The sequence below is a fragment of the Mustela putorius genome, unplaced genomic scaffold (genome assembly GCF_011764305.1).
Source record: "Mustela putorius furo isolate JIRA1106 unplaced genomic scaffold, ASM1176430v1.1 tig00000083_pilon_pilon_pilon, whole genome shotgun sequence".
In the NCBI taxonomy this organism is placed as follows: domain Eukaryota; kingdom Metazoa; phylum Chordata; class Mammalia; order Carnivora; family Mustelidae; genus Mustela; species Mustela putorius.
This window is the reverse complement of record NW_025421273.1, coordinates 8,270,172-8,294,697: the sequence shown is the minus strand read 5'-3', so window position 1 is coordinate 8,294,697 and position 24,526 is coordinate 8,270,172. Positions and strand designations below refer to the sequence as shown.

General features: G+C 43.8%; 1 protein-coding gene across 1 annotated transcript in view; it reads left to right on the top strand.

The window, feature by feature from the left end:
- Positions 1 to 4,014: 4,014 nt before the first annotated feature.
- RNF150 (ring finger protein 150) overlaps positions 4,015 to 24,526 on the top strand; it is a 272,530-nt gene continuing 252,018 nt past the window's right edge. Inside the window, exon 1 of the mRNA XM_004768461.3 lies at positions 4,015 to 4,532. Coding sequence (XP_004768518.1) covers positions 4,049 to 4,532 — 484 coding nt within the window. The 5' untranslated portion in view covers positions 4,015 to 4,048. The remainder of the gene's footprint in view (positions 4,533 to 24,526) is intronic.

Sequence of the window (24,526 nt, the reverse complement as noted above, 5' to 3'; positions counted from 1 at the left end):
CAAGTAGACTTTTGACTTTTTATTTTATCATGAATTGGGTTCTAGCTTCTCTGCAATAGCGGCTAGTGGAAACCAAGATCTCACAGACAGATTATCATCACTTTTTCTTTTTTTGAACCACATAAGAGCAAGTTGCAGACAGAATGCCTCATCGCTCCTTGATCTTTCAGAGCCTATCCCCCACAAGAACCCTCTCCTCCTAGCTGTAATATACACATCCAAATCAGGTAATCAGCATCGGGAAGACATAACTGTGCAATCCACAGATTACATTTAATTTTGGTCAACTGTTACATTTTTCCTTTCTGGTCCAGGATCTAGGATCATTGTTACATTGAGTTGTCCTGTCTCTTGAGTCTCCTTCGATTTGGATTGATTAGTTCTTCTGCCTTTCTGTCTCTCACAAGCTTAAGAGTTTTAAAGCATACAAATCTTTCATTTTATAGGCTGCCTCTCACCTTGGGTCTACCAAATGATTCCCTGTGTCCAGATTCAGGCCAGGCGTTCTAGGCAAGAAATGTGACAGAAATGATGCTGTGTTCTTCTCCATGCATCACAGGAGGCACGTGCTGTCACATACTCCACGACTGGTGATGCTCATTTTGTTCCCGCAGCCAGTTTGGTGTCTTCCAGGCTTCTCTACAATACATTCACTCTTTCCCTCCTTGTAATCAATAAGTATTTTTCAGGAGGTACTTCAAGATAAGGCTAATGTCCTGCTGTACATCCAAAATCCACCCACCAGCCTTAGCAAACATGACGACTCCTGACTGTACTAATCAACACTGCTCAACAGTGACTCTCTATTTTCATCAATCCTATTAGTTTGAATTCTGCCATCAGGAATAGCTGTCCCTTCTCCTCCATTTATTTATTCTATCATTCTTTATTTATTCACTTATGTTAGCATGGACACATGGGGTCCTGTTTCATCTAGCGGATTATGATGAGATACTATCGTTATTTATTTTGACACTCAAACTGTTCCAGATTTGGCCAGTGAGAGCTCCATCCAGCTGGCTCATGTGTCCTCTTGGCATGTTTCCCATCATGCTTTGAGCACTGCCCTCTAAGAAGTTCCAGGCTGATTGGATTTTCCCAGCCCAAGCTCTGGTTTCTTTTATGGGAGGATGGTGCTTAGAAACCAAGATCTTTTGGCCACTTGATGTATTCATTGCTTCTAGTCTCTGAATGAAAGAGTTAAAGTGTATATGCACATGTGATTGCATACCCATTTTTAAACTAATCTAACACTCTGGAGTTCTTCAGAGCTTTCTTTCTTCCCATGTTTGTGAATTTTTGCCAACACTAAGAAATCTGGCTCCCTTTATACTCAATATTTTACTTATTTGACTAATGCCCCTGAATCTAATCAATTTCCCAGCCAGGATGCTGCCTCCTTGACCTTGTCTTTTTTTTTTTTTTTTTTTAAGATTTATTTATTTATTTATTTGACAGACAGATCACAAGTAGGCAGAGAGGCAGGCAGAGAGAGAGAAGGAAGCAGGCTCTCTGCAGAGTAGAAAGGAGGAAGCAGGCTCTCTGCAGAGCAGAGGGCAGAGCAGAGAGCCTGATGTGGGGCTGGATCCCAGGACCCTGGGATCATGACCTGAGCAGAAGGCAGAGGCTTTAACCCACTGAGCCACCTATGTGCCCCGACCCTATTATTTCTTTAGCCTCTAAATTTTCTAGGAGAAAGAAAAGATAAGCAGTAGTTATGCATTCTTCTTTTCCCCAAGATTTTATTTATTTGAGAGATAGCACAAATGGAGATGGGACAGAGGGAGAGGGACAAGCCGACTCTCTGCTGAGCAGGGAGCCCAACATAGGGCTCAATCCCAGGACCCCTGTATCATGACCTGAAGGCAGATGCTTAACAGACTGAGCCACCCGGGCACCCCAGTAGTCACGCATTCTTAATGCCACAGATTCCCCAAGTGCTGCAGCTGGAGAAAAATTACTAAGAGTCAGAGAAGTTTGGGGAACCACCTTGGTTTGCTAAGTCATCTGTACAGAACCTAGCTAAGAGTTTTCAGCCAATGGACTCTTTCCTCCAATTCTGGTGGCTCAGGGACCAGCAGCCAGGCAGTCTCCATGTCTGCTTCCTTGGCATTAGGTACTATAAAAAGCATTGCCCCAGTTGCCTAGAAGCCTATTTTCTAAAATGAGTAAGTTAGGAAAACACACAAAACCAGCACATCGAATACCATAGAGACAAATTCTTCTAAGTACTTCTTCTTGTGCCTGCTTCTAATTTGGGTATAGCGGGGCTCCTTGCTCTCCCCAAACAGCCACCAGCTGCTTGCACTAGTGCTGGAAAAAGAGAGGCTGTGCTGGGGGACTGCCATTAGCAGAAAGCTGCGAATATACTAAGGTCTTAGGAAAGAGGGGGACTTTTGTTTTCATCACTGAGTTCTGGGTTCTTAGAAAGAATGCCAGGTGGGAAGATCAATGTGAGTGATTGAGAACCATCCCTTGAATTATCTTAGAGACTTTATTTGGCAGGTATCTCAAGCTAAGGAAACTGTTGGTGTAACTTATAACAACCATCCAGACATTTTAAATGGAAAGGGCCTGTGCTGTGTCAGTTTTAAGAACACTACTCTAAAGGCGCTGTGCTCTCTGCTGACTAGTTGTGATCTCTATCTCTACCCGGAGAACACACTATAAAGGAGAATCCAAAGAAAACTCCCTTGCCTGTTGAAACTACCAGTCATGACAACCCGAATAAACACCGTGGAGAAATCGCTCTCTCCGTTTCTTTTCTTATATAGAAACACCCATCTGGTAAGAAATTTTGTAAGAAAACGAATGTCACATGCTTGTTTCCAGATGGGAGGAAGGAAACGCAAATCTGCCTCCAACAGAGTGAACCCCAGACCAGTAGCATGGACATCACGCGGGACCTTCTTAGGTAGGTTCTGGAATCCTAACCCAGATGTAGTGAATCAGAAATTCTGTGGCAGGGCCCATCAGTCTGAGCCGGAACGTCCCCCCAGGTGATGCTAATGCACTTAAATTTGATCGGCACTGCCCGAGGTACTCCAGGTGTGGTGTTGGAAGGCCCTCGGTACCACTTTGCCTTAGCCTTTGGCCCTAGGATGGGTAATTAGGGAGCTCGCTGCAGTTCTGCACAGGATTAAGCTGTTTAGGAGAGGCACACACGGTCTGCTATATATAAGGCGTAGGAAGTTGGTCCTGCACGCATAGGTTAAGGGCTCGCTTCCCCTTTTGCCTCCCCACCTGGGCCGAGTCAAAGACTGGCTGAATTTGAGACCCGGCAGAGGTCGCTGCTGCCCACCGAGAAAGACCGAGGGAGCGTGGCAAGCGGAGCCCAGAATCTTTGACATCACACTAAGCTCCTCCTTGCACGCACACAGTACACACACACACACAAACATATACAGACATACACAGACCTCGGACTCTCCTCTGTCCGCTCTCTCCCTCTGCCCCGGAGCCGTCCCCTCCTCCGGCGAGCGCATCCACGGCGCAGCCACCCGGCGAACAGAGGAGCGCAGCGGCGTTCGGAGCGCGAGGGAACCGGCGCGGAGCAGGAGCCGCCGCTCGCCGGAGCGCTCGGCGGCGGCAGCAGCGGCCGGGACACCCTCGGCGGCCCCCGGGGCTTGGAGCAGCCGCGCCTGCTCCCGCCGGGGCCGGAGCGCGCGGAGCCGCCACCCCGCACGCTCCAGCGGCCCCTGCCACCCCTATGAGACAAGCAGAAGCCGGACCAAGGAGCCGGACACTCGGCAGCTGGACTCCTCCGCAAGCCCAAGCGCCTCCTCCGCCCGCGCCCCTCCAGCGCCGGTGAAGCGAAATGCAACCGCCACGCTCCTGCTGAAAGGGGAAGGGGCCGGCGCCATCCCCTCGCTCGGAACTCGGCCCCCGCGGCGGCTGCGCGTCCGGGCCGCGGGCCCGCAGGTCCCCGGAGTGAACGCGAGGAGAAGGAGGAGAAGAAGCTGCCGGCCCGGGGTTGGCCGGGGCCGGGGAGGAGGGACGGGGCGGGGGGAGGGCGCGGGGGGCGGGGAAGGGGCCCCGGCGGATAAAGATGGCAATGTCTCTCATCCAAGCGTGCCGCAGTCTGGCTCTCTCAACATGGCTGCTTTCCTTTTGTTTCGTGCATCTGCTCTGCCTGGACTTCACCGTGGCTGAGAAGGAGGAATGGTACACCGCCTTCGTGAACATCACCTACGCGGAGCCCGCGCCGGACCCCGGGCCGGGAGTGGCGGGCGGCGGCGGCACGGAGCTGCACACCGAGAAGACTGAGTGCGGGCGCTACGGGGAGCACTCGCCCAAGCAGGACGCCCGCGGGGAGGTGGTCATGGCCAGCTCGGCCCACGACCGCCTAGCCTGCGACCCCAGCACCAAGTTCGCCGCCCCGGCCCATGGCAAGAACTGGATAGCCCTCATCCCCAAGGGCAACTGCACGTATAGGGATAAGATTCGGAACGCGTTCCTGCAGAACGCCTCCGCGGTGGTCATCTTCAACGTGGGCTCCAGCACCAACGAGACCATCACCATGTCCCATGCAGGTAAGCGCCCCGGGCGGGTGCGCCGCGGGGAAGGGGGAGCCCCAAGGGATGTGGGCGCTGAGGAGGATCCAGCGCCTGCCTCCCAGCTCCTTTCTGGGAAGTCTGCGCAGAAGGCGCGTGTCTGTTCCCTGGACCTATTAAGTTTTGCTTCGCTTTACTTCGGGGGGTTTACAGAGCAGGACTAATCAGATCCGGGCAAGGGGGGAAACCGGAGAGTGTGTTCCAATTAGCATAGCACCGCTGCGACGTGGGTTCGCCGGGGTGGGCTAACTTTCCCGAGGAGGATCTGGAACGTGAAGTTTGGGGGGCAGGGCTCGCATATGGTTCTCAGTTACTGACCGGCCCCGCACCTGTTTGGAACCGATAGATCTGATAACTCAGCGCGGCACGACTGTGTGCATCGGGTACACTCCTTGTGCAGGCGTTTCTGTGTCGGGAGGCGGGTAGGGTTACTGGGGCTAGCTGCTCACCACCGCTAACTTGCTCCGTCAAGTCAGGTTTCAACCCTTCCTGGGAGGTTAAGAGGTTCCCCACCCCACCCCCCGCCGGGTTGACGCACGTCGTAAATAATAATAAAAGTCCTGTGCTCTGTCATTCGGAGAAACTGACATGCAGGCACAAAGGTAAATAATCCTCAACCAGCTAAGAAGAGCATGGTGGCCCTAAAGTTATGCCTGCTTTTCCAATATTGCATTATCATTTGCCTGATTGGGAGATTAAATATGCTGAAGGTTTTCTTTCTGGCAAGAATGAGGCGACTTCAGGGTAGAAATAGTAAGATTTTCCTAATGACTGAGGGGTGCCGGAGCTAGAAATACATTACTGCCCTAAACTCGTATATATTTACCCCTGGGCCTGACATAGCACTGCTTCCACCGTAGGAATCAAGGCGGGGGGTGGGGTGGGGGGGGGAGTCCTCTCCAGGCTTGTCAGCATAACTAGCTACTTTTAGCAGACTGGCTTCCTTCAGTTGGGCCCTCCTTCCCCAGAGGGGTTCCTGGGTTGAGGCTGTGGCATCCATTAAGGGGGGGTGGGGGAATAGAAATGACATGCATTTTCTGACAGGAGTTGCCTGTTCAAAGATGTCATTTTCTTTAAAAGCTAGTGCTTTTTAAAAACAGTGCTGCTGGTGAAATGGAACACCAAGCTTTGGCTGTATTGTTTGGGGGGGGGGTGCTTTCTTGGGGACAAGTTTTCCTTTTGACAGCCGTATCACCTGTAGTCAACACCAGCCGTCTTCAACAAAGCAGCTGTCAACCTTAACATAGGTAAACTAGGGAAAGTTCAATACTTTTAACACATAGGCCAGAAAAGTGCAGTTCCTTAATTAATGAAGAGGACAGGCAGTTCACTTAGAAAAGCTATGATACAGCATTTAGAGGCACTTGATGTTTTTTTCTTGAGTTTTGTAGGGGAAAAGTTGGTACCCCAACATTGAGTCCTAGGAGCATTACTTAAACTTGATGATATTCAAGGATTTGGAAGACTATGGAAGAGCACTTTAGGTCATGTAAAGTATCTTTAAACGTTTAGTATCTAAACTCTGATTTGAGGGGTTGTGAAGGAGGTTTGCTCCTTTTTTTTTTTTTTTTTTTTGTTCTCTAAATTCCAAGAGGATTGTTAGCTAATTTGCAGGATTCCTTAAATGTTTCTGTGTGCATATGCATGAAATGTTAAATGTGGCTTCTTCGAACAGAAAGAGGCATCGTTTATTCCTGTCTAAAAAGGTTCTCCAGAGCTGCCAACACATTGGATCAATTAATGGCTTGCCTGTTCTTAAAGAAAGCAGTAGGCTGATTTTTTTTCCATACAAATGATGCTTAAGACAGAGTGGGAGTAAAGGGTTTGGTTGTAGTTTGAAAGTTCAAGGCTAAAAATGTAAACGAAATTCTTATTCTGTTTCCAAAAATGTGTTAACGCCGCATCTGCTAATGGCCATGAAACTTCCATATTATCATTTGACATATTGCCACATTAGGACTCTGTATTCACTTTGGTCAGAGATTGCATTGATTTCTGCTAAAGTCTCATTATTAAGGAGATACATGACTGGGTAGCTTGGCAGGCCCTTTACTTTTAAATCTTTCTCCTGAATTTCAAACACTGAGATCCCAGCACTGATCTCGCTGTTCATGTCTTACCCTCAGCTCCAGAACTTGAAGGCTCTACTTTTTCTAGTTAAATTTAAGTCCTGTTTCTAAATTCATCTTAGGAAATGGTGTACATTTTACACGGAAATCCCTATCCTTATTTTGTGAACACGGGGTAGAGTATGCCAGAGGATCCTTACATTTGCAAACTTTTTTTAGAGTCTCCAAAAAGCTAATATCAGCCTTTGCCTGTTTTTCTTGTTTGTTTTTAAATCTCACCTCTCCTCTAAATCCTTTATTTTTGGAACTGATAGCTTTTTGGTGAGAAGGTCAGAATTTAGTTATGCAACCCATCGTGTAATATCTATGCATTTGGGGTGATATGACCCCGACACACCTACTACCTTGAAATTCGGTTAAATGGAAATTGGTTCCTCTTCCCCCTTTCATACAGACTCTTTTAGTTTTTTTCCCCCTGCTGAAATTGCTTTGGGTTTCTGCCACTTCTGCGATTATGGTTTCTCATTCACAAAGACACAGATTCTCCTGGAATACACTAGTAGTTTTACTTGGTAACTGGTTTTTAAAGATCTTTTAAAAAACAGGACTGCTTTAGGGAGAGAGAACTCACATTTACAAATTTACAATTCACACATTTAAAGTCTGCAATCTAAGGACTCTTACTATACTGAGACTTGCACAACCCTCACCGCCAATTCCAAAAAGAAACCCTCTGCATTAGCAGTTCCTCCTCATTCCTCCCAACCCCCTAGCCCTAGGCAATGACTAATACACTTTCTGCATATTGTCCTATTCTGGACATTTCATTTACAGACAGTCCCCGAGTTAGAGTTGTCATGGTTTGACTTTACGGTGGTGTAAAGGTGATACACATAAAGTAGAAACTGTACCCTGAATTTTGATTTTTTTTTTATCATTTCCTGGGCTAGCAGTATGCAGTTTGAGCCAGCAGCCAACTAAAGCTCCCAGCCACTCAGTCAGGAGGATAAACAACTGGTCCATTTACAACCATTCTGTACCCATATAACCATTCTGGGTTTTTTTGTTTTGTTTGTTTGTTTTACTTTCAGTGCAGCATTCAATAAATTACATGGTCTCTTCAACACGTTATTATAGGCCTCGTGTTAGATGATTTTGCCCAACTGTAGACTGTGTTCTGAACATGTTTAAGGTAGCCTAGTCTGAGCTGGGATCAGAGGTTAGGTGTATTAAATGCATCTTCAACTTATGATGGGTTTATTGGAATGTAACGCCATTGTAAGTTGAAGATCTATAAGTAGAATAATGTAATACGTGTTTTTTGTGACTGGCTTCTTAGTGTAATGTTTTCATGGTCTTTCAGTGCATTGCCTGTATCTGTCAGTACTATATTCCTTTTTGTTGCAAATATTTTATTGTACAGATATACCGCATTTCATTTATTCATCAATTAATAGTCATCCAGGTAACTTCCACTTTCTGTTTATGCATAATGCTGCTACGAACGTCTATGTCCAAATTTGTGTGTGGCCGTGCCTCTTGGAATTTCTGGGTCCTCTTGCAACCTTTGGAGGGACTGCCTGATTGTTTTCCAAAGCACCTGCCTTCTTTCACACTCCTGCCAGCGCTATATGGGGGTTCCATTTTCTCCATATCCTCATCAATACTTGTTACACTTTTTACTTTGGCCAACCTGCTTGTTGAAGAGTGGTGTCTTCATTGTGGTTTTAAGCTGCATTTCCCTGGGGACTAAGATCACTATTCATTCATATATATATATATATATATGCTTTTCATTTGGCTCCTTTTCTACTTGCTAGCCATCACTTGTCCTTTCCTGGACTTTGAAATCATACACTTTTTGTCCTACAGAAGAAAAAGATCAATCTACCTCTTCCGATTAAACCCATGGACCACAGATTTCACATGTCCCCTATAAAAGGATGTGGGAAGTGCCTTTTTGGTGCTTCAGAGAGCCTCTGCCCAAGTTTTCCTTGAGTAAAACTATATAGGAATGGAGCTTCTGCCAGTGAGAGTAAATTGAGTGATCTGTAAAGGGAAGTTAAAGGCCCTGAGACCCCACTTATCTCCCTGGAGCTGGTCAGATGCCTGTGAACCCTCTGATACAGTCTGCGTGAGGAAAGTCATATCAGAAATCTATAGTTGCAATTTTGGGAAGTGGTTAACTAGTTAACTTCTAAAGCCAACCACTTGGGTTGGTGTCCTTGCCCTCCTGCTTTTACTGTGTATCTTTTTAAAAATTTTTTAAAGATTTTATTCATATGAGAGAGAGCGCACGTGTGCACAAGTAGGGGAGAGGGAGAAGCAGGTCCCTTGCTGAGCAAGGAGCCAAATGTGGGGCTTGATCCAGAGACCCTAGGGTCATGAATTGAGCCCAAGGCAGATGCTTAATGTACTGAGCCACCCAGGTAACCCTCTTACTATGTATCTTTCAGCAAGTGACTCTACCCCTCAGGGCTTCAGTTTCCCTGTTTGTGAAATGAGAGATGACAGTACCTACTTTGCTTAGTAGGGGAATTAAATGGGTTGATGCATGTACAGGGCGTTCCTCTGTAGCTGGTATGTAGCGATCAATAAATGTAACCGTTATAAGCATTGTACATAGTGATACGCAAAGCCGGAGACTGGATCCTCAGACCCATAGGGTGCACTGAGGCCCTGGGAAAGATCACTTTATTTAGCGTCTCGTGCTTTGATGACCGGAGCGGCAGTGCTGATTTCTGTTTATGGCTTCTGTGATGTGAGACCAGGCATTCCTGCCCCTTCTGATGGTCAGTGAACCTCTGAGAATTCTCCTGATGCATACATGCTCTTTCTCTTGGCTGAAATTGCAGTCTCCTCCTAGCAGGGACCTGCGTGATAAACACGGTAGAGCTAGGACTGTATGGAGACAGTGACTGGGTTGCGACATCGAAGGAAGGATACATTTTTTTTCCCTTTTTTAAAAGAATGTATTTGCTGTCTTTGTCTTTTGCTAGTGTATAGCGAAAGGGAAATGAGAAGACTAAAGGTCTAGCTGAATGGAAGAACTTTTGAGGGACTTGGTCCCTACTAGTCCTTCGAGATGATAGAAGGGAAGAGATGGTTGACGTAATTGTTTAGAGAATCAGCTCAATGAGGAAGAGCCCAGGATGGAGTAGATCCTTTGTATGCTAGGACTTGTCCAAGACTGGAGGAGAAAACAGGAAGCTTACTGAATCTTTCTTGTTTTGGTGAGTGCTGAGAGTTTGATTTATGGGTTCGTGGTTACATTTGTGGCCATAATTTAAATCTCTAATTTCTAAAGTCTACATCTGCCTTAATCTCTGTCAAGGAACTAGCTGCTATAATTAATTTTTGTCAGGACTCCTAATTTTCTAGGACATGTGGTTTTGTGTGGTTTTGCTTAGTATGTTTGCATTAACTCTCTTCTTGGCGTGCTGAAATTCTTTCTCTGGGAAGTAATCATGTTGACCACGACGTGCTTACTCTGTCAGGCACGCTGTAAGCACCTGATGCGTATTAGCTCATTTAATTTTCCCAGCAACACTCAGGTGGGCACTATGGGCCCTGTTTCATAGACCAAGGCGCTGAAGCCTAGTTGGGAGAGGTGCCCTGCAGGCGGCAAGTGGTGGAGCCAGGCTTGCAGACTGGAGTTGTGTGTCTCCCCAGTCTGGCCTTATAACTTCTGCTTCATATTCTCTCAGCTTGAAAGGACGCTGTTTAAAAACGAGACGGGGACTGTGATGACTTGATACAGGTAGTGAGCTAAAGCGGATTCTTCATTCAGAAATCTTTAACAAGTCTATAGGCTGAAGGCACTATTCACTCACAGTCTGCATTTTTGTGCTGGAAGACATGGGAACTTATGTTTTGGGCTCTCTGCCGCCCCGGCATGCCTCTGATTGGCTTTGGGCCAGTTGCTTTTTCTATTCTGGATCTCTGTTTTCTCTCTCTATAGAAGGTTTGGGTTAGTTGATCTCCCAGAGCTGTTTGAACTCCGTAATTTATTCCTTATGCATTCAAAAAAACCAAGACATTGCTACAAAAATTCAGATTCCTGGCTTTCTTCATCACAAAAACTGACCGGGACCTGTGTCCCACACAGCAGCTGCCAGCTGGAACAGAGCAGTGGCTGGCCGTTGACAATGGCAGTGCGCTCTTTAGTTGGCCCTGGTCCCTATCACTTCTGGCCTGTGCCAGAAGTGGATTTGGGGTCCCTGCTTTATGGAATCAAACCAGGGCTGGTGAAGAGAAGTTCTAGAAAACATACTTCCTTAGTAAAGGGAAGTGTTCACAGGGATAGAACTGTATGAGGGGAAGAGGCTTCCTGGGGTAGGTGAAGCTTTCACTTGTGTTCAGATTGAACTTGAACAGGGTTGTGGAAGTGCTGAAGATAGGAGTCATGCCTTGAGGGTCTTCTGAACCCGAGCACCCATGATTCTCTATCATTTGGATATTTCAGAAACATTTAAGAGCCTCCATTTCCACTTCGCTTTTCTGTATGTGTCTTAAGAGGAAAATACTATTCACGCTTGTTCTTAATCTCCCAGGCCAGTCTCTCCCTCCGTTTAATGTTTATATACTTATTTATGTGGCATGAAACTACTTTTTCACCTGTCTCTCTAATGGCAGACAGACCCTCAATAGCCAGGAATTCCAGACTCTGTTACTAAAAGCCATAATTCAGTGTCAGTGTTAGGTAACATTCTTGGCATTGTAACTTAATTTGGCCTGGGCATTTCAAGAAAACGTAAGACTCGCTCACTCAGTTCAGGTCCTAGAAATACGTATCTATCTGGGGGATTTGGAAGGAATCTTACCGTCTGCCTTCCAATCTTTAGTCAGCATTCCGTCCTCCTCTCTCTCGATGGTTCTGTTCTTAAAGATCCCCAGACTTCTCACAAAGGAAGGAATTTTATGACCAGGAAGTCTGGAAAGATTTAGAAAGGACCTGGGACTTCAGAACTCCTTCTAGTTTTTTTAGAAAGAAAATATGTGGTTCTTGATGCAACATTAATTTTGCCTAGAAACCAAGCTCCGTTTTTGAAAAGGAGCGTGACCATTATCCTTGTGTTTCTAGAGATAAAACTTAGTATATAAAGAAATTGATATTTTAATAGCCCCTGAAAGTCTTCAGCTTATCCCTAGAGGAGATGCTCCATCTCACATACACTCTAGAGGCCAACTTCCCCTCCTGCTGAGTGACTGAGGTGATACCAGAGTTCCCTCTATTTGATCACGTGAATTGAGAGATGGTAAATTTGAGTTAAAATGGAACTCAAATCCTTTCAGATTATCTCCGCTCTTGAGGATTTTGTTGGTAATATAAAACCCCGAGAATAAAAAGGCCGCCTTGTGCTGCACGATTGTTCTTTATGAAGCTGCAATTACAGTGGTTTTGTTCCATGGAAACCTTGACTATAGGTATAATGTCATCTTTTATTTTAAACTCTAAAGAATTAATGTTGGCAGTTTAACTTAAGGCAAGTGTGTTTTACAGATTGAAATCAAAATATTAATGATTAGGTTTCTAGTTCTTTTTTCTATGTGAGAGGAAAGGAGAGGGAAATTTCTTTTACTTCAAAAGCATTGGTAATAAATTGATTTCTGTAAGTATCTTAATTTTTTGTGTTTTCCATAAATATAAGTGTAGGAACACTTTTTTCAGTAGAAATAATCATTTGTCATAAAATTTAAGCTTATGCATTAAATTGTTAGCCTTTTCTGTTCATACATTTAATAAAGGTTAAAGATTAGAAACAATTTTATGTTAAATGTATGGCTTATTCATGTCCTTTCCAGGCAAAGATCTATAATTAGTACATGTTTTAGGTAAGATTCAGGAAATGTTTTGTTTTTTAGCCAATTCAGCCTATGTCTCCACCATAAGTAGCTTTTTACATAGTTCACTAAAGCACTATTGAGAAGGCAAAGATATGACATTTTTCTAGGTGCTGACTTGCACAAATCCCTTTTTTCCCCTCAAAGTTTTCTCTTTTTCTGGCCCTCACTTTCCACAGAAGATATTCCTCAGGCCATTCTGTGGCTCTCCGAACTGTCTAAACGTCCATCAGGAATGTGATTGCAGGTGGCCCAAAGAATAGTGGAACAGGAAAGAGGTTTTCCCCTTTATTTACCAGAAAGCTGCTTGAAATGTTCTTTGTCCCAGATACTCACAGGACTGGCTGCCCCTGTCAGGTCCCTTCTCTAAAGTGACCTCACCACTAAGGCACTCCCAGCTCCTCTATTTAAAATAACAGCTTCCCTCCCCCACTCACCAGCCCCAGCACTCCCTACCCTCTTCCTGCTTCATTCTACTTCTCATTAACATGTTCTATTGTCTCTTCCCAGCCTCCCTCAATATAAGAGCCACAAGAAACAGGGCTCTAGACATTTTTTGTTGATCATAAAGTTCCCAAGCCTAGAAGGGTCCCTGGTACATGGAAAATGCTCCAGAAATATGAAGCTCAGTTAAATAACGTGGAGACTAGAAAGATGGGCCATGTTAATATGTGTCTAATGTCATGAAAAAATATTCTATGACACTAAAATTTTTCTTTGCTTTTGACTTACCTAAGTGAAGTCAGGCAGATTCTAATCAGTCTCCTGCTAAAATGTTTATTCCTCCTGTAGAGCGTGGCAGGAAGTTAAGTGCCTGGTTCATGTCCTTGGTCTAGAGAGAAAAAAGGAGAAGGGTATCAAAATCAAGTTGTAACCAAATACAGTTCTGTACATGTGTTTATTGTCCTCCTTTAGGAAAAAAATGTTTTTCTCTTGTTTTAAATGAGAGACATATGCTTTAGAGAAAAACTTGAAAATATGGAAAACTTAAAAAGAGAGAAGATAATCATCTATAACCCAGCCACTCAACTTTTTTTCATTATGTGGATACATATTTACTTAACATATTTACTTTTACCAAATTGGGAATATATTGCATATGTTTTATAGCTTTTTTTAAATTTAAGGGTACATTTTTGAAATTTGTTTCCCACTTTCCCACTACATAAACAGTGCTGCTGTAAACATCCTTATGTACCTAAAAATGGGTGCATATCCAGGATTACTTTCTTCATTCCTGAATATGGGGTTAGTTAGAGGTTTTTCATGGGTTGCTATAGAGCAGGGTTTTTGGTAACCCACTTAGTGAAGTCTTCAGCGGTGAGCCACTCACTAAGATGGTTCCACGGAAGGAGAAAGAACGCCTGTCAGTTATGGGGCTGCTGTGGGGCCCTAGCATAGCATTCCTGCATGACTTTGCTCCGAACTAGACCAGTCCGGCAGCGGGGCCAAGACACACAGAAGGTGGCGAATCAGAAGAAATGAAGCCTGGGAAATAGAATCATCGGGGCCACAATCGGCAGAACCCCCCTCTGTTCCCTTACATTCATCTGAGTCTTGGAGATGGTAAATGCAAATTGAACAGCATGTTAGGAAATTCAGGTTTCAGTTGTGGCTTTGTCTCACCCTGGCTTTACCATTGGCAAGGGACACCCTACCACCCAGGGGTCTCCTTGCCTTCCATTTTGAAAACGAGGGGCAGGAGACTGCTGGAGGGGGATGTGGTTTAAAGCAGTGATTGTCCACTCCGGCTGCACGGTGTAATCACCTGGGGAGTTTAAAAATTATGCCCAGGCTCCCCAGTGCAGAAATTCTGATGTCATTAGCCTGGTGGCCAGACGCCTTTCCAGACGAGTTCAATGTGCAGCCTGGGGAGACAGCCACCACGCTGGGTCAACCAAAAGGCCTCCTCGAGTTCTTACCTTCCATAGGTCATAATAATTTAAAGAAATACTGATTTTTATCTGTGTTCTACGTGAGAACGTTTTAAATTTCAGGATGATCATGATTAAAAGTATGAGGGTGTGTATAATAAGGATTATTTCAAGACAAAGTTAGTGATTCACTAATAACAACCAGATTTGGGAGACCAGCAGGAACACAGATGGCAAACACAGCAAGCCCAGGGAAGCACACAAACTTCTGTAACAAATCAAAAAGTACAGTAATGAGTCAGAAACGATTAGACATTTTAATTAAGTTGGGTGGAATTTCACGGATGGGCTGAATGTTCGTGATCTTGAGTGTAGGCTTCCGGCCGAAGAGGCAGAGATGCCGTGTTGTTCTGACTGAGTAGGAAGTATCCCCCCTTTGGCACATCGTGATTGTCCTTGCCCAGGTCGGGAGGCCGGATACGGTGGTGATGGTGGTGAGAAAGACTGTTCTGGGACACAGCTGGCCTGGGTCTGGACCCTGACAGTCACTTGCCGAGGGAGACCTGAAGCACCATAGGTATGGAGGTAGAATCCGGAAGTCCTCCGGTTGGTGAGTGACGGGGGGATGCTGGGGTGTGTGCACCGTGCAAGAAGAGCTGCTAAGAACTAAGGGCCTCGCTGGGCAGGGAAGGCTGCAAGCAAGTGATGAGTGCAAGTCTTCACCTGTGAATGAGCCTCAGGTGTTATCCGTCAGAACTGTTGGGAACCCAGGCAATGCAGGAGAGGGCAACTGTGAGCGTTTAATGTTTGTTTGTTTGTTTGTTTGTTTTAAAGATTTTATTTATTTATTTGATAGAGATCACAAGCAGTCAGAGAGGCAGGCAGAGAGAGAGGAGGAAGCAGGCTCCCCGCTGAGCAGAGAGCCCAATGCGGGACTCGATCCCAGGACCCTGAGACCATGACCTGAGCCAAAGGCAGAGGCTTTAACCCACTGAGCCACCCAGGCACCCCTGTGAGCATTTAATGTTAACTAGGATTATTGTCAAATATATTGGACTACAGTCTGACCAGCTGATTCCCAGCCATCCTGATCTCTACCTGGATGCTGTCATCTCGGCCGATGTCCAGCTTCTGTCCCTGCCCTCTGCAGTCTGTTCCCCGTGCCGCAGACAGAATGAAGTCTCAAAAATCAAAGGACCTCACTCTCTGGCTCAGATCTTCCGAGGTCTGCGTATCCTACTTGGAACCAAGTCCACATTCTTGCTGCCACCCACAGGGCCTGGCCCAGCGTGGCCCCTGCCTCCTGTCCAAGCCCATCCTCCAGCCATGTTTCCCTCCCGATTTCCCAGCCCCTCTTGCTGCTCCTCAGATAGGCCCAATGCGCTGCCACCTCAGGCCTTTGGGATGCTTTTTCCTCTGCTTCTCTGGTACAATTATTATAAATTTATACAGCAAAGCATCTCTTCATGAAACATCTCTTTATACTTCTGAAATGTGTGAGAAGGATTCCCAAACAGGAATATCTAGTAGACATTTATCTCTTTGCCCCTTATTTAACCAACTGGCTTTGTTCACTCCCGCAGGCTCTTATGTCCCCTGTACATGTAGAGTCATGGGAATGAAGCACCCGGTGGGCAGGGAGAGTTACCCAGTCACCACGCTCAATTTTTTGCAGGTTTTCCCAGAGTTTTGCTTGACTTATTCCTTCATATCAACAGACTGCTCCGCTGACCCCTTTATCAAGAGTTTTCTCTGACCGTGTAAAGTTCTGTGGGGCGGGACGCCTGGGTGGCTCAGTTGGTTAAGCGGCTGCCTTAGGCCCAGGTCATGATCCCAGCGTCCTGGGATCGAGTCCCACATCGGGCTCCTTGCTCGGCAGGGAGCCTGCTTCTCCCTCTGCCTCTGCCTGCCTCTCTGTCTGCCTGTGCTTGCTCGCTTTCTCTCCCTCTATCACTGGCAAATAAATAAATTTAAAAAAAAGTTCTGTGGGGCTTTTTTTTTTTTTCTTAATCTGCTACTAGTTCTCTCCTTTACTCTCCCTATGTTTCTTCATAGCGTTTATCACCATTTGAAATTGCTGCATTATTTCACTCATTAAGTTACTTGATTATTGTTTATCTACCTTAGGAGACTATAAGCTCCATAAAGATAAGGTTCTTGTCTTAACTGCTGTGTTCGTGGAGGCTGGCACATTAAAGGCATCCAGGAAATATCTGTAGACAATATGAGTGGGTAAAGGAGGGGTAGAATATGTACCCATCCATGCTTTCCAGGTGCACTGCTCACTTAAGGGACGAAGTAATGACTCCTATTCCATATACATTATTTGCCTTATGTTGAGGGACATTTAATTTGAGTGTTTAAAAATGTTGTTTCTTTTCCTGCCCACAGCAGGGCCTGTGCTAAGGGGATTTGTCTGCTGCCAGACCTGAACTTAACCCTTGATAAGATGCCTCCTTCCTTACAGGGCCCACGGAACGATTCTTTCCCTATTCATTTTTGTCAGCAGATGGAAAGGGCATTTTTCTTTCTTTCTTTCTTTCTTTTTAAGATTTTATTTACTTATTTGAGAGAGAGAGACCGGGAACACAAGCAGGGGAAGTGGGAAAGAGAAGCAGGCGCCTCACTGAGTAAGCAGCCCAATGCGGGGCTCGATCCCAGGACCCTGGGATTGTGACCTGAGCTGAAGGCAGACGCTTAACGACTGAGCCACCCAGGTGCCCCAGACCTTTTTCTTTTGTCTTCCTTTCATGAACGTTGGGAGGTCTGGAGTGGGAAGCCAGTCGTCATTTTCTGAGATCTTCTCCAGTCCTGCCAGTGTGTCTCAGAAGACCTGGATGCCTACTGTCCATTACCTACAAACAAGTGTGTCTCTGATCTGAGGCCCTTTGCTTTGGAGGTGTGTAAGGGGTCTTTTTATAGATAACAGAATAGAAATGTCCTTTGGAGTCAGCTGTTATGAAATACAGCAAGAGATCTGAAAGAAGTAACTGGGCATAGGGCTGCTTGGATGTTTTTACTCGGAATTGGGCATCTGGTAGACTTCATACTCAAGGGGACCTGGAGTGTTACTGCAAGGAAATGTTATAGGTTGATCGTAAACCCTACCTGTATCATTTACAAGTCTCTCTCTGTGTACACACTACTTCATTCCAGAAGAATCTAAAGTTAATGGGGCAGGAGCAAGGATGTCAGGATTTCTCCAAGTGAAGGAAATAGCAAAGGACAAATGATAGTGAGATATGTCCAATTGTGACCTTTCGGGCAATGAGAGAAATCTCAAGTTTTCTCTTAAATCTGAGTGAGAGGAATTCATTAAAGCAACTGTTGGTTGCAGCATTGAGGCTTGCTCTAGAATGAATGTAATTTCCTATGTATTTGTATGCCTCTACTTTTTAGCTCTTAAGAACTATATGTATAGAGCTTGAAGCAGTTAGGTGATATAATTCCTATCAATTTAAAAGTTTATTTCTATAGAAAACACATATTCTGAATCATTACTTTGTTCTTTCCTTTCATAAATGCATTGATTATATGAAGCAGATTCTATTTTATTGAGATGAATTCTTCGTACTGGACTGTGAGGTGTCTGAGTTAAGGTGCTTTATGCCTCTAGCCCCCTGCCTTGGTAACTAGCACAGGTTTCCTGAATGATTCCCCATCTGTGGCAATATTTACTAATCTGGTGAATTTTGACCCATCTTGATGCCATTCACCTGGTGGCAGGAACCTGGCCTTGATACCAAGCATTTAAAGGAAATTCTCAGCCTCTGATGAAGCTCACCTTGCAAACACTAAGCCTGCATAGGAGAGGTAAGTGTCCCTCTCACAGGGCCATGCTCAGAAACAAACAAACAAACAAACAAACAAACAAACATGAAATGATGCTTTATTGCATACAAGCCAAGTTCTATCCATTAAAAAGTCTTCAGTATCTTTCATCCTGTTTACCTTTACGAATATCTTGAAAAACCATTTACCTAATTAAAACTTGATTCTTTTAAATGAGAAAGTCTTATTCTCTTTGGTAAAATGAAATGATTCTTATAATTTGGTTTATTGCTGTCTGAAACTCATCAGCTTTCTTCCTTTTTTAGGGAGATACTATATTAAGTATATCTTAGCTTTTTACTCAGGAAGATTTTTGTGTTTTATTCAGTCGTATTGTGAAAAATACGCTGTAGGTAAAAGGGAAAAAAAAGCCATTTTCTTTAGTGAGGCTAATTAGAACCTTTGAAGCATTTTGAACTGTAGCATAACCAAGAGCCTGCTCATTATTTTTATAATTAATCTTTGAAAAGGTGGCATAGAGGAAAACAGCCGCTCAAACTCTAGCCCTTGATTGATAGATTTGCTTACTGAGATGGGGCATCATTTTTCAGAGAAAAATTAGCACTGAAATAGGCCATTACCTTGCTTGGCCTATTTGGTAACCGCTATATTTCTAAAAAAGAGGTGTTGTCACACAGGGGGACTGATTGGTCATGGTGATGGGGGGTGTCACTGTTAGCTCTCCTTCCACTGTCCTGTGCTCCTGGCTGAGTCTCAGCCCCAGATTCCATCCATCTTTTTCAAGGAATGGGAATTTCTGTTGAAGAGGACACGCTTCCTCTCTGTAGCTAACAGGCAATTTGAAGAAGCTGCTATCTTAACCCCGTGGAGCAAGTCTTCCGTAAGTGTATGGTGTTTGCTGTAACTGTACTTGAAGCTGAGGAAAACCTGAGATTCGGGGAACCAGAATCTTCCAAAACTGGTGTTCAGTTGCCAAGGTGACAAGGCAGCAGATTCAAAGGCAAGTAGGTGTGACCTAACCCTCTCTACCTGCCCGTGCCTTGCTGTCTAGCAACTCAGTGATGGACAAAGTCAGACTATGACTCTCTATTCATGAGTTTAAGGCCATTCAACAGGCCAGCACCTGTTCCCCAGGGATTAGGCCTGCAGATCAGGAGCTCTGACAATAAATAAATAAATAAAATGCTTCAGGTAAGATAACCAGATGATAGCTGGGAGCCCCATCAGCAGCTGCTCTGGAGGTGGGGGGGTTGGTATTGTGGCCATTCTGCTCTTTCCATGTGCCCCATCTTCTCTCCCCAGGGAAGACCACTGAGGAAAATTCTCCTTTTCTGAATAAGCCCAGACATCTTTTCAGCAAATCACCTCTTCTGGCTCCTGGCGCATATATATATGTGCCAGGATATATATAAAAATATATATATATGTACATATGTATGTTTTTTAAGATTTTATTTATTTATTTGACAGAGACATTGAGAGAGGGAGCACAAGCAGGGGCAATGGGGAGAAGCAGGCTTCCCTGCTGAGCAGGGAGCCCGATGTGGGACTTGATCCCAGGACCCCAGGATCATGACCTGAGCCAAAGGCAGACACTTAACAAATGAGGCACCCCACCTAGATTATATATTAAATCTCTCTGTCCCCTTGTTCATTAGAAGAACTCTGCAAATCTTGGTTGGACTGAATAAATATTAGAAGAGAGTGGACACTTGTTGTGAACGCATAAGGCTTTAGACACTGTGTTAGGTGTCTTTCATACTTGACTCCTTTCACAGACCCTGAGAGTTGGAAACTTGCCCAAAGGCACAGATGGACAAAAGCAGGGCTGGTATTTTAATCCAGATCTATGTAAATTTCAAGTATATCGTGAGGCGTGTAGGATTTCTTTGACTTTCTACTGATTTTTGTTTCAGAGTACTTTTTTATAAGGGGAAAAAACTCTTTATGGATAATAAGCTGTATAGAAACAATGTTTCCCGTAAGAATTGGGAAACTTAGTCTGCTATTGTTAAATTTATTGGATATCTGTAGCAAGGTAATTCCTTGGTTACACAAGAAATATTTCTTATTGAAGTATAAGGTATAAATTACTGTGGATTTAATTGTTCCACAAGTCAAACCTTGTCCCCTGTGGATATGGTTATATCTTTGGTATATTATAGTCCTTGTCTATAAATTGTGCCTTAAAGAATAGTTCTAGTTCGAGTGATTTATTCCCATCAGTTAAAAATGACAATGTTCTTAGAGAATTGCATCAGGCTCCTTTCTGTTAATCCTATTAAAGTAAAAGGGCCTCTGTAAATTTCTGCCACTGCATGTTATTTTTAGTTGTAGAAGTAAATCATTCCCTTCAAATTTATCCTACCGTGATTTTTCCTAAGTTTGTAATTACTCTTAACATTTACAAAGCACTGCCAGACCCCATGTACCAGAAAAATATTTCCAGGTCAAAATAAAAGAATGACACTGTTACTGTCATTATGGGAGTTTAAAAATAGGTGTGTGTATACATGTATGTATGTATAGTAGTTTAGAATTTTAATTGGACTTGGATGATGTCTGATTCATGTAATCCCAGAATAGTTTTGCTTGCTCATTAAATTGCTACAGCCTTGATTTTAAATAAGATTTTCTTTAATTGGGTTTGTGGTTCTTCATGCTCAGTAATTCACTTGTCTATTTTTAGTGTTCTTATGTTGCTTATTTTAACATTCCTAGTATATTCTACTTGTAAGATTCTTATTAGAGTACTCCTGAGAATTTTTTTTCTCTACATATGTACATTGTTTTACCTTGTTCACAAATCTCCCTGGGGGCAAGGAGGCTGAAAAGGCCCTTATAGTGCGAGCTTATGTCAGCCTGTCGGTCAGTGGATTTGTAATTTTTTCGTCTATATTATCAAAATTATCCAGGTATTAATTAACCACAAAATAGACTTTTACTGAAAGACTTCAGAGTGCATCAGTTTTGATCATTTTATTTTATTGACAAAAAATATGAATTTTTTTTTAAAGATTTTATTTATTGGCAGTGAAAGAGTTTGCATACACAAGCAGGGGGAGGGGCAGAGAGAGGGAGAAGCAGACTCCCTGCTGAGCAAAGAGCTGACATGGGACTCCATCCCAGGATCCCTCGATCATGACCTGAGTTGAAGGCAGATGCTTAACTGACTCAGCCACCCAGGTGCCCCCCAGATGTTCTTGATATATGATAGGAAAAAAAGGCATGGTTAACAGTATTATATTATTTGTAATAAAAATTGGGCTGGGAGTAAAGAGTAAAGCAGACCTAATTAATTCCCTTTTCCCCTTATTTTATGAAATTATCCCTGCCACTTGTTGGTCACTATGTATCTCTCATTGTGCTATGAGCTTTTATATAGATTATCTCACTTAATCCTTTCAGATACCTTCTGGGGTTAGAGTACTCTGAGCACAGATGAGGTTATTAAGTTTAAGCAACATGCCCCAAATCTCACTCTTCGTTTGGTGGCAGAGTTGGGACCTGAGCACCAGTGAAACTCCAGGGCCTGAGCTGTGGGCACATATGATGGGATGGATTCCCTGTCTCCAGGCTGCAGTGACCTGTTACAAAGAAGATAAATGAGAGTTCCTTCTATTGACATGGAAATACATTTACTTAGCTTGCTATGGAAGTGCAATGCAAATCCTCTAACATGTTGAACCTCCATGTGTTCAACTCTAAAATAGCAATCAATATGGTACTTACTTAGCAAATTTTGTTGAATTTAAAATGCCCCTGATTTTAAGAAGTAAGAATATCTTATGTACAATGAGAAAAAAACTATCACAATTTTAACATGGTATTGATGATAAGCATTCTGATTTCAAAGATGTTAAAACATAAAAAACAACAAAAAACTTCATAGACTTGAGCTACCATGTCATCAGTTTGTGAGACTTTTATGAGCACGAGCAGAAAGCATTTAGCGTAAGACCTTTTAAATGATTAAACATAGCACCATAAAATATTGATAATGCACCAGTATGTAATCTAAGAAGAGACACGGGATTTATTTCAAAAGAGCCAGTATTAAACTAGAAAAATATTCTCAAGACGATAATTAAAAGCTTGCTGGTACCAACTAGAGCATGTAAGGGTTAGCCTGGCTGGAAGACATTTGCAGAAGACTGGTATGCCCCAGTGCTTGGAATTAGATGTGCTCCCCAGGTCTGAAGCAGGCATAGGCCACGAGCAGTGTGGGGATGTGGGCCCTGGATTCCCAAGAGTGAGTCCCAAGAGCAAATCTCCACTGCTTGAGATTCTGTTTCACACCATTCCTCCCTGGATGGTGTGCTCAGGAGGTATCTGGAATGACTTGGCTGTGAGGGGAGGAAGAAGGGAAGCCAGTTAATACAGTGTGAACCACCATGCTGACTGTAAATGGAAGGTGTAATTGATGTGTGGGGATGTGTCAAAAGACCACCAGGAGAGCTGAAGGAACAAAAGTGGGGAGGGTGCTCTCTTTGCCTCGGCCCAGGGTAGTGATATTTTCATCTTTCAACAAAAGAACACAAGACATCATATTTGAATGGATGAATTAAAAGCTAGTTAAAATGGTTGGATTTTTTCTAGTTTTCTGGGAAATTCTATCCATGTACAGGGAGGCTGATACAGGATACAGACAAGATCCACTTTCCACAGAGTCCATTGGGCATGGGAAGCTTGTCAGGAGATGACATAGCAGGCCAGCGTCATGACCCTTTGCACGCATCGCTATCACCTGAGCACCATTGTGTTCTAAAAAAAAACCTTTTTTTTTTTTAAGATTTTATTTATTTATTTGACAGCAATCACAAGTAGGCAGAGAGGCAGGCAGAGAGAGAGAGAGAGAGGAGGAAGCAGGCTTCCCACTGAGCAGAGAGCCGGACGTGGAACTCGATCCCAGGACTCTGGGATCATGACCTGAGTTGAAGGCAGAGGCTTTAACCCACTGAGCCACCCATGCACCCACCATTGTGTTCTAAAGGAGATTAACGTTTTCAAGGATTTACTGTGGGTCAGGCATTGTGCTGGCCGGTCACAGCATTATTTAGATAGGCTGCCTGGCTTACTGGTTGGAGCCAGGGTAGACCCCGTCTGCACAGACACAGATCCGAGTTCTGCCTTATAATAGCTTTGCTACCTGGTATGCATTAGCCAACCTCCGTGGTTCAGTTTCCTTGAATGTAAAATGGGAATCATAGGGCTATTTCATGGAGTTTTTGTATGAATTAAATGGGTTAATTTATATAAAGCATTTATACATATAATCACTGTAATAGCATTTGCTAGTAAAAAAGTGAAGTTATGTGTGCTGCTAGGATTCACATCTGTGTTTAATAATGTGCTTCTGCATGCTGATACTTGATATCTTAAGGCTGTACTGATCACACTAAATTGTCACCTTTGATTTCTAGGAACACTGAGTGCTAAGAGAGATGAAATACCTCTTCATTGTGTTGATATTCTTCCCCAATCTGGGCATTGGCTGTAGAATCTCTTGACCTTTGATCTACATCAAGTGAATAAATGTTAAACAATTATACCCTTGGATCATACTTAATATATTTGTATTTAATATAATACTTCTATTTGATTTAACTAATTCTTCTGATAATACTTTACATTTGGAAAAGATACTATTTCAGCTTACAGGTAAAGGAATTGAAGGTCACAGAGTTTGAGTTCTAGCGAAACTAGGGCTCAAATTCACATTTTAATTCAAAACCTTTTTTCACTGTGTTGACATATTTACTTAGTTGTTAATTAAGCACCTACTATATGCAGGTGTATTGAATCTTAGCTGTACAAAGAGCATTATACCACTTTTTTGCTGAAGCAGGTTACCAATCTGACAAGAAGGGTAGAGTGGATGTGTGATACTATTAGTGTGAACAGAGTGTTATAGGAACACCCAGGAACAATTACGTGGCCTAGAGATTTGTGGGAGGTCTTATGGAGAAGGTGACATTTTAAAATAAGCAGAACTGGGGGCACCTGAGTGGCCCAGTGGGTTAAAGCCTCTGCCTTTCTGCTCAGGTCATGATCCCAGGGTCCTGGAATCGAGCCCCGAATCGGGCTCTCTGCTTGGCGGGGTGTCTGTTTCCTCCTCTCTCTCTGCGTGCCTCTCTGCCTACTTGTGATGTCTGTCTGTCAAATAAATAAAATCTTTTTAAAAAAGCAGAACTGTGAGCAAAGTAAAGATGGGAGCACTTTTAGCAAAGGAAACCCTTTATTTGATTGTTGAGAGAAGACAAACGGACTAGAGTGACAAGTAGGTGGTCTTATGGTGAGAGGAGGCTAAAAACTAGTTTGAGACAGTGGGATGCTGAGGAAATTGGACATTTTCTTTCCTAGGTAATGAAAATCATTAAAGGCTTTTAAGCAG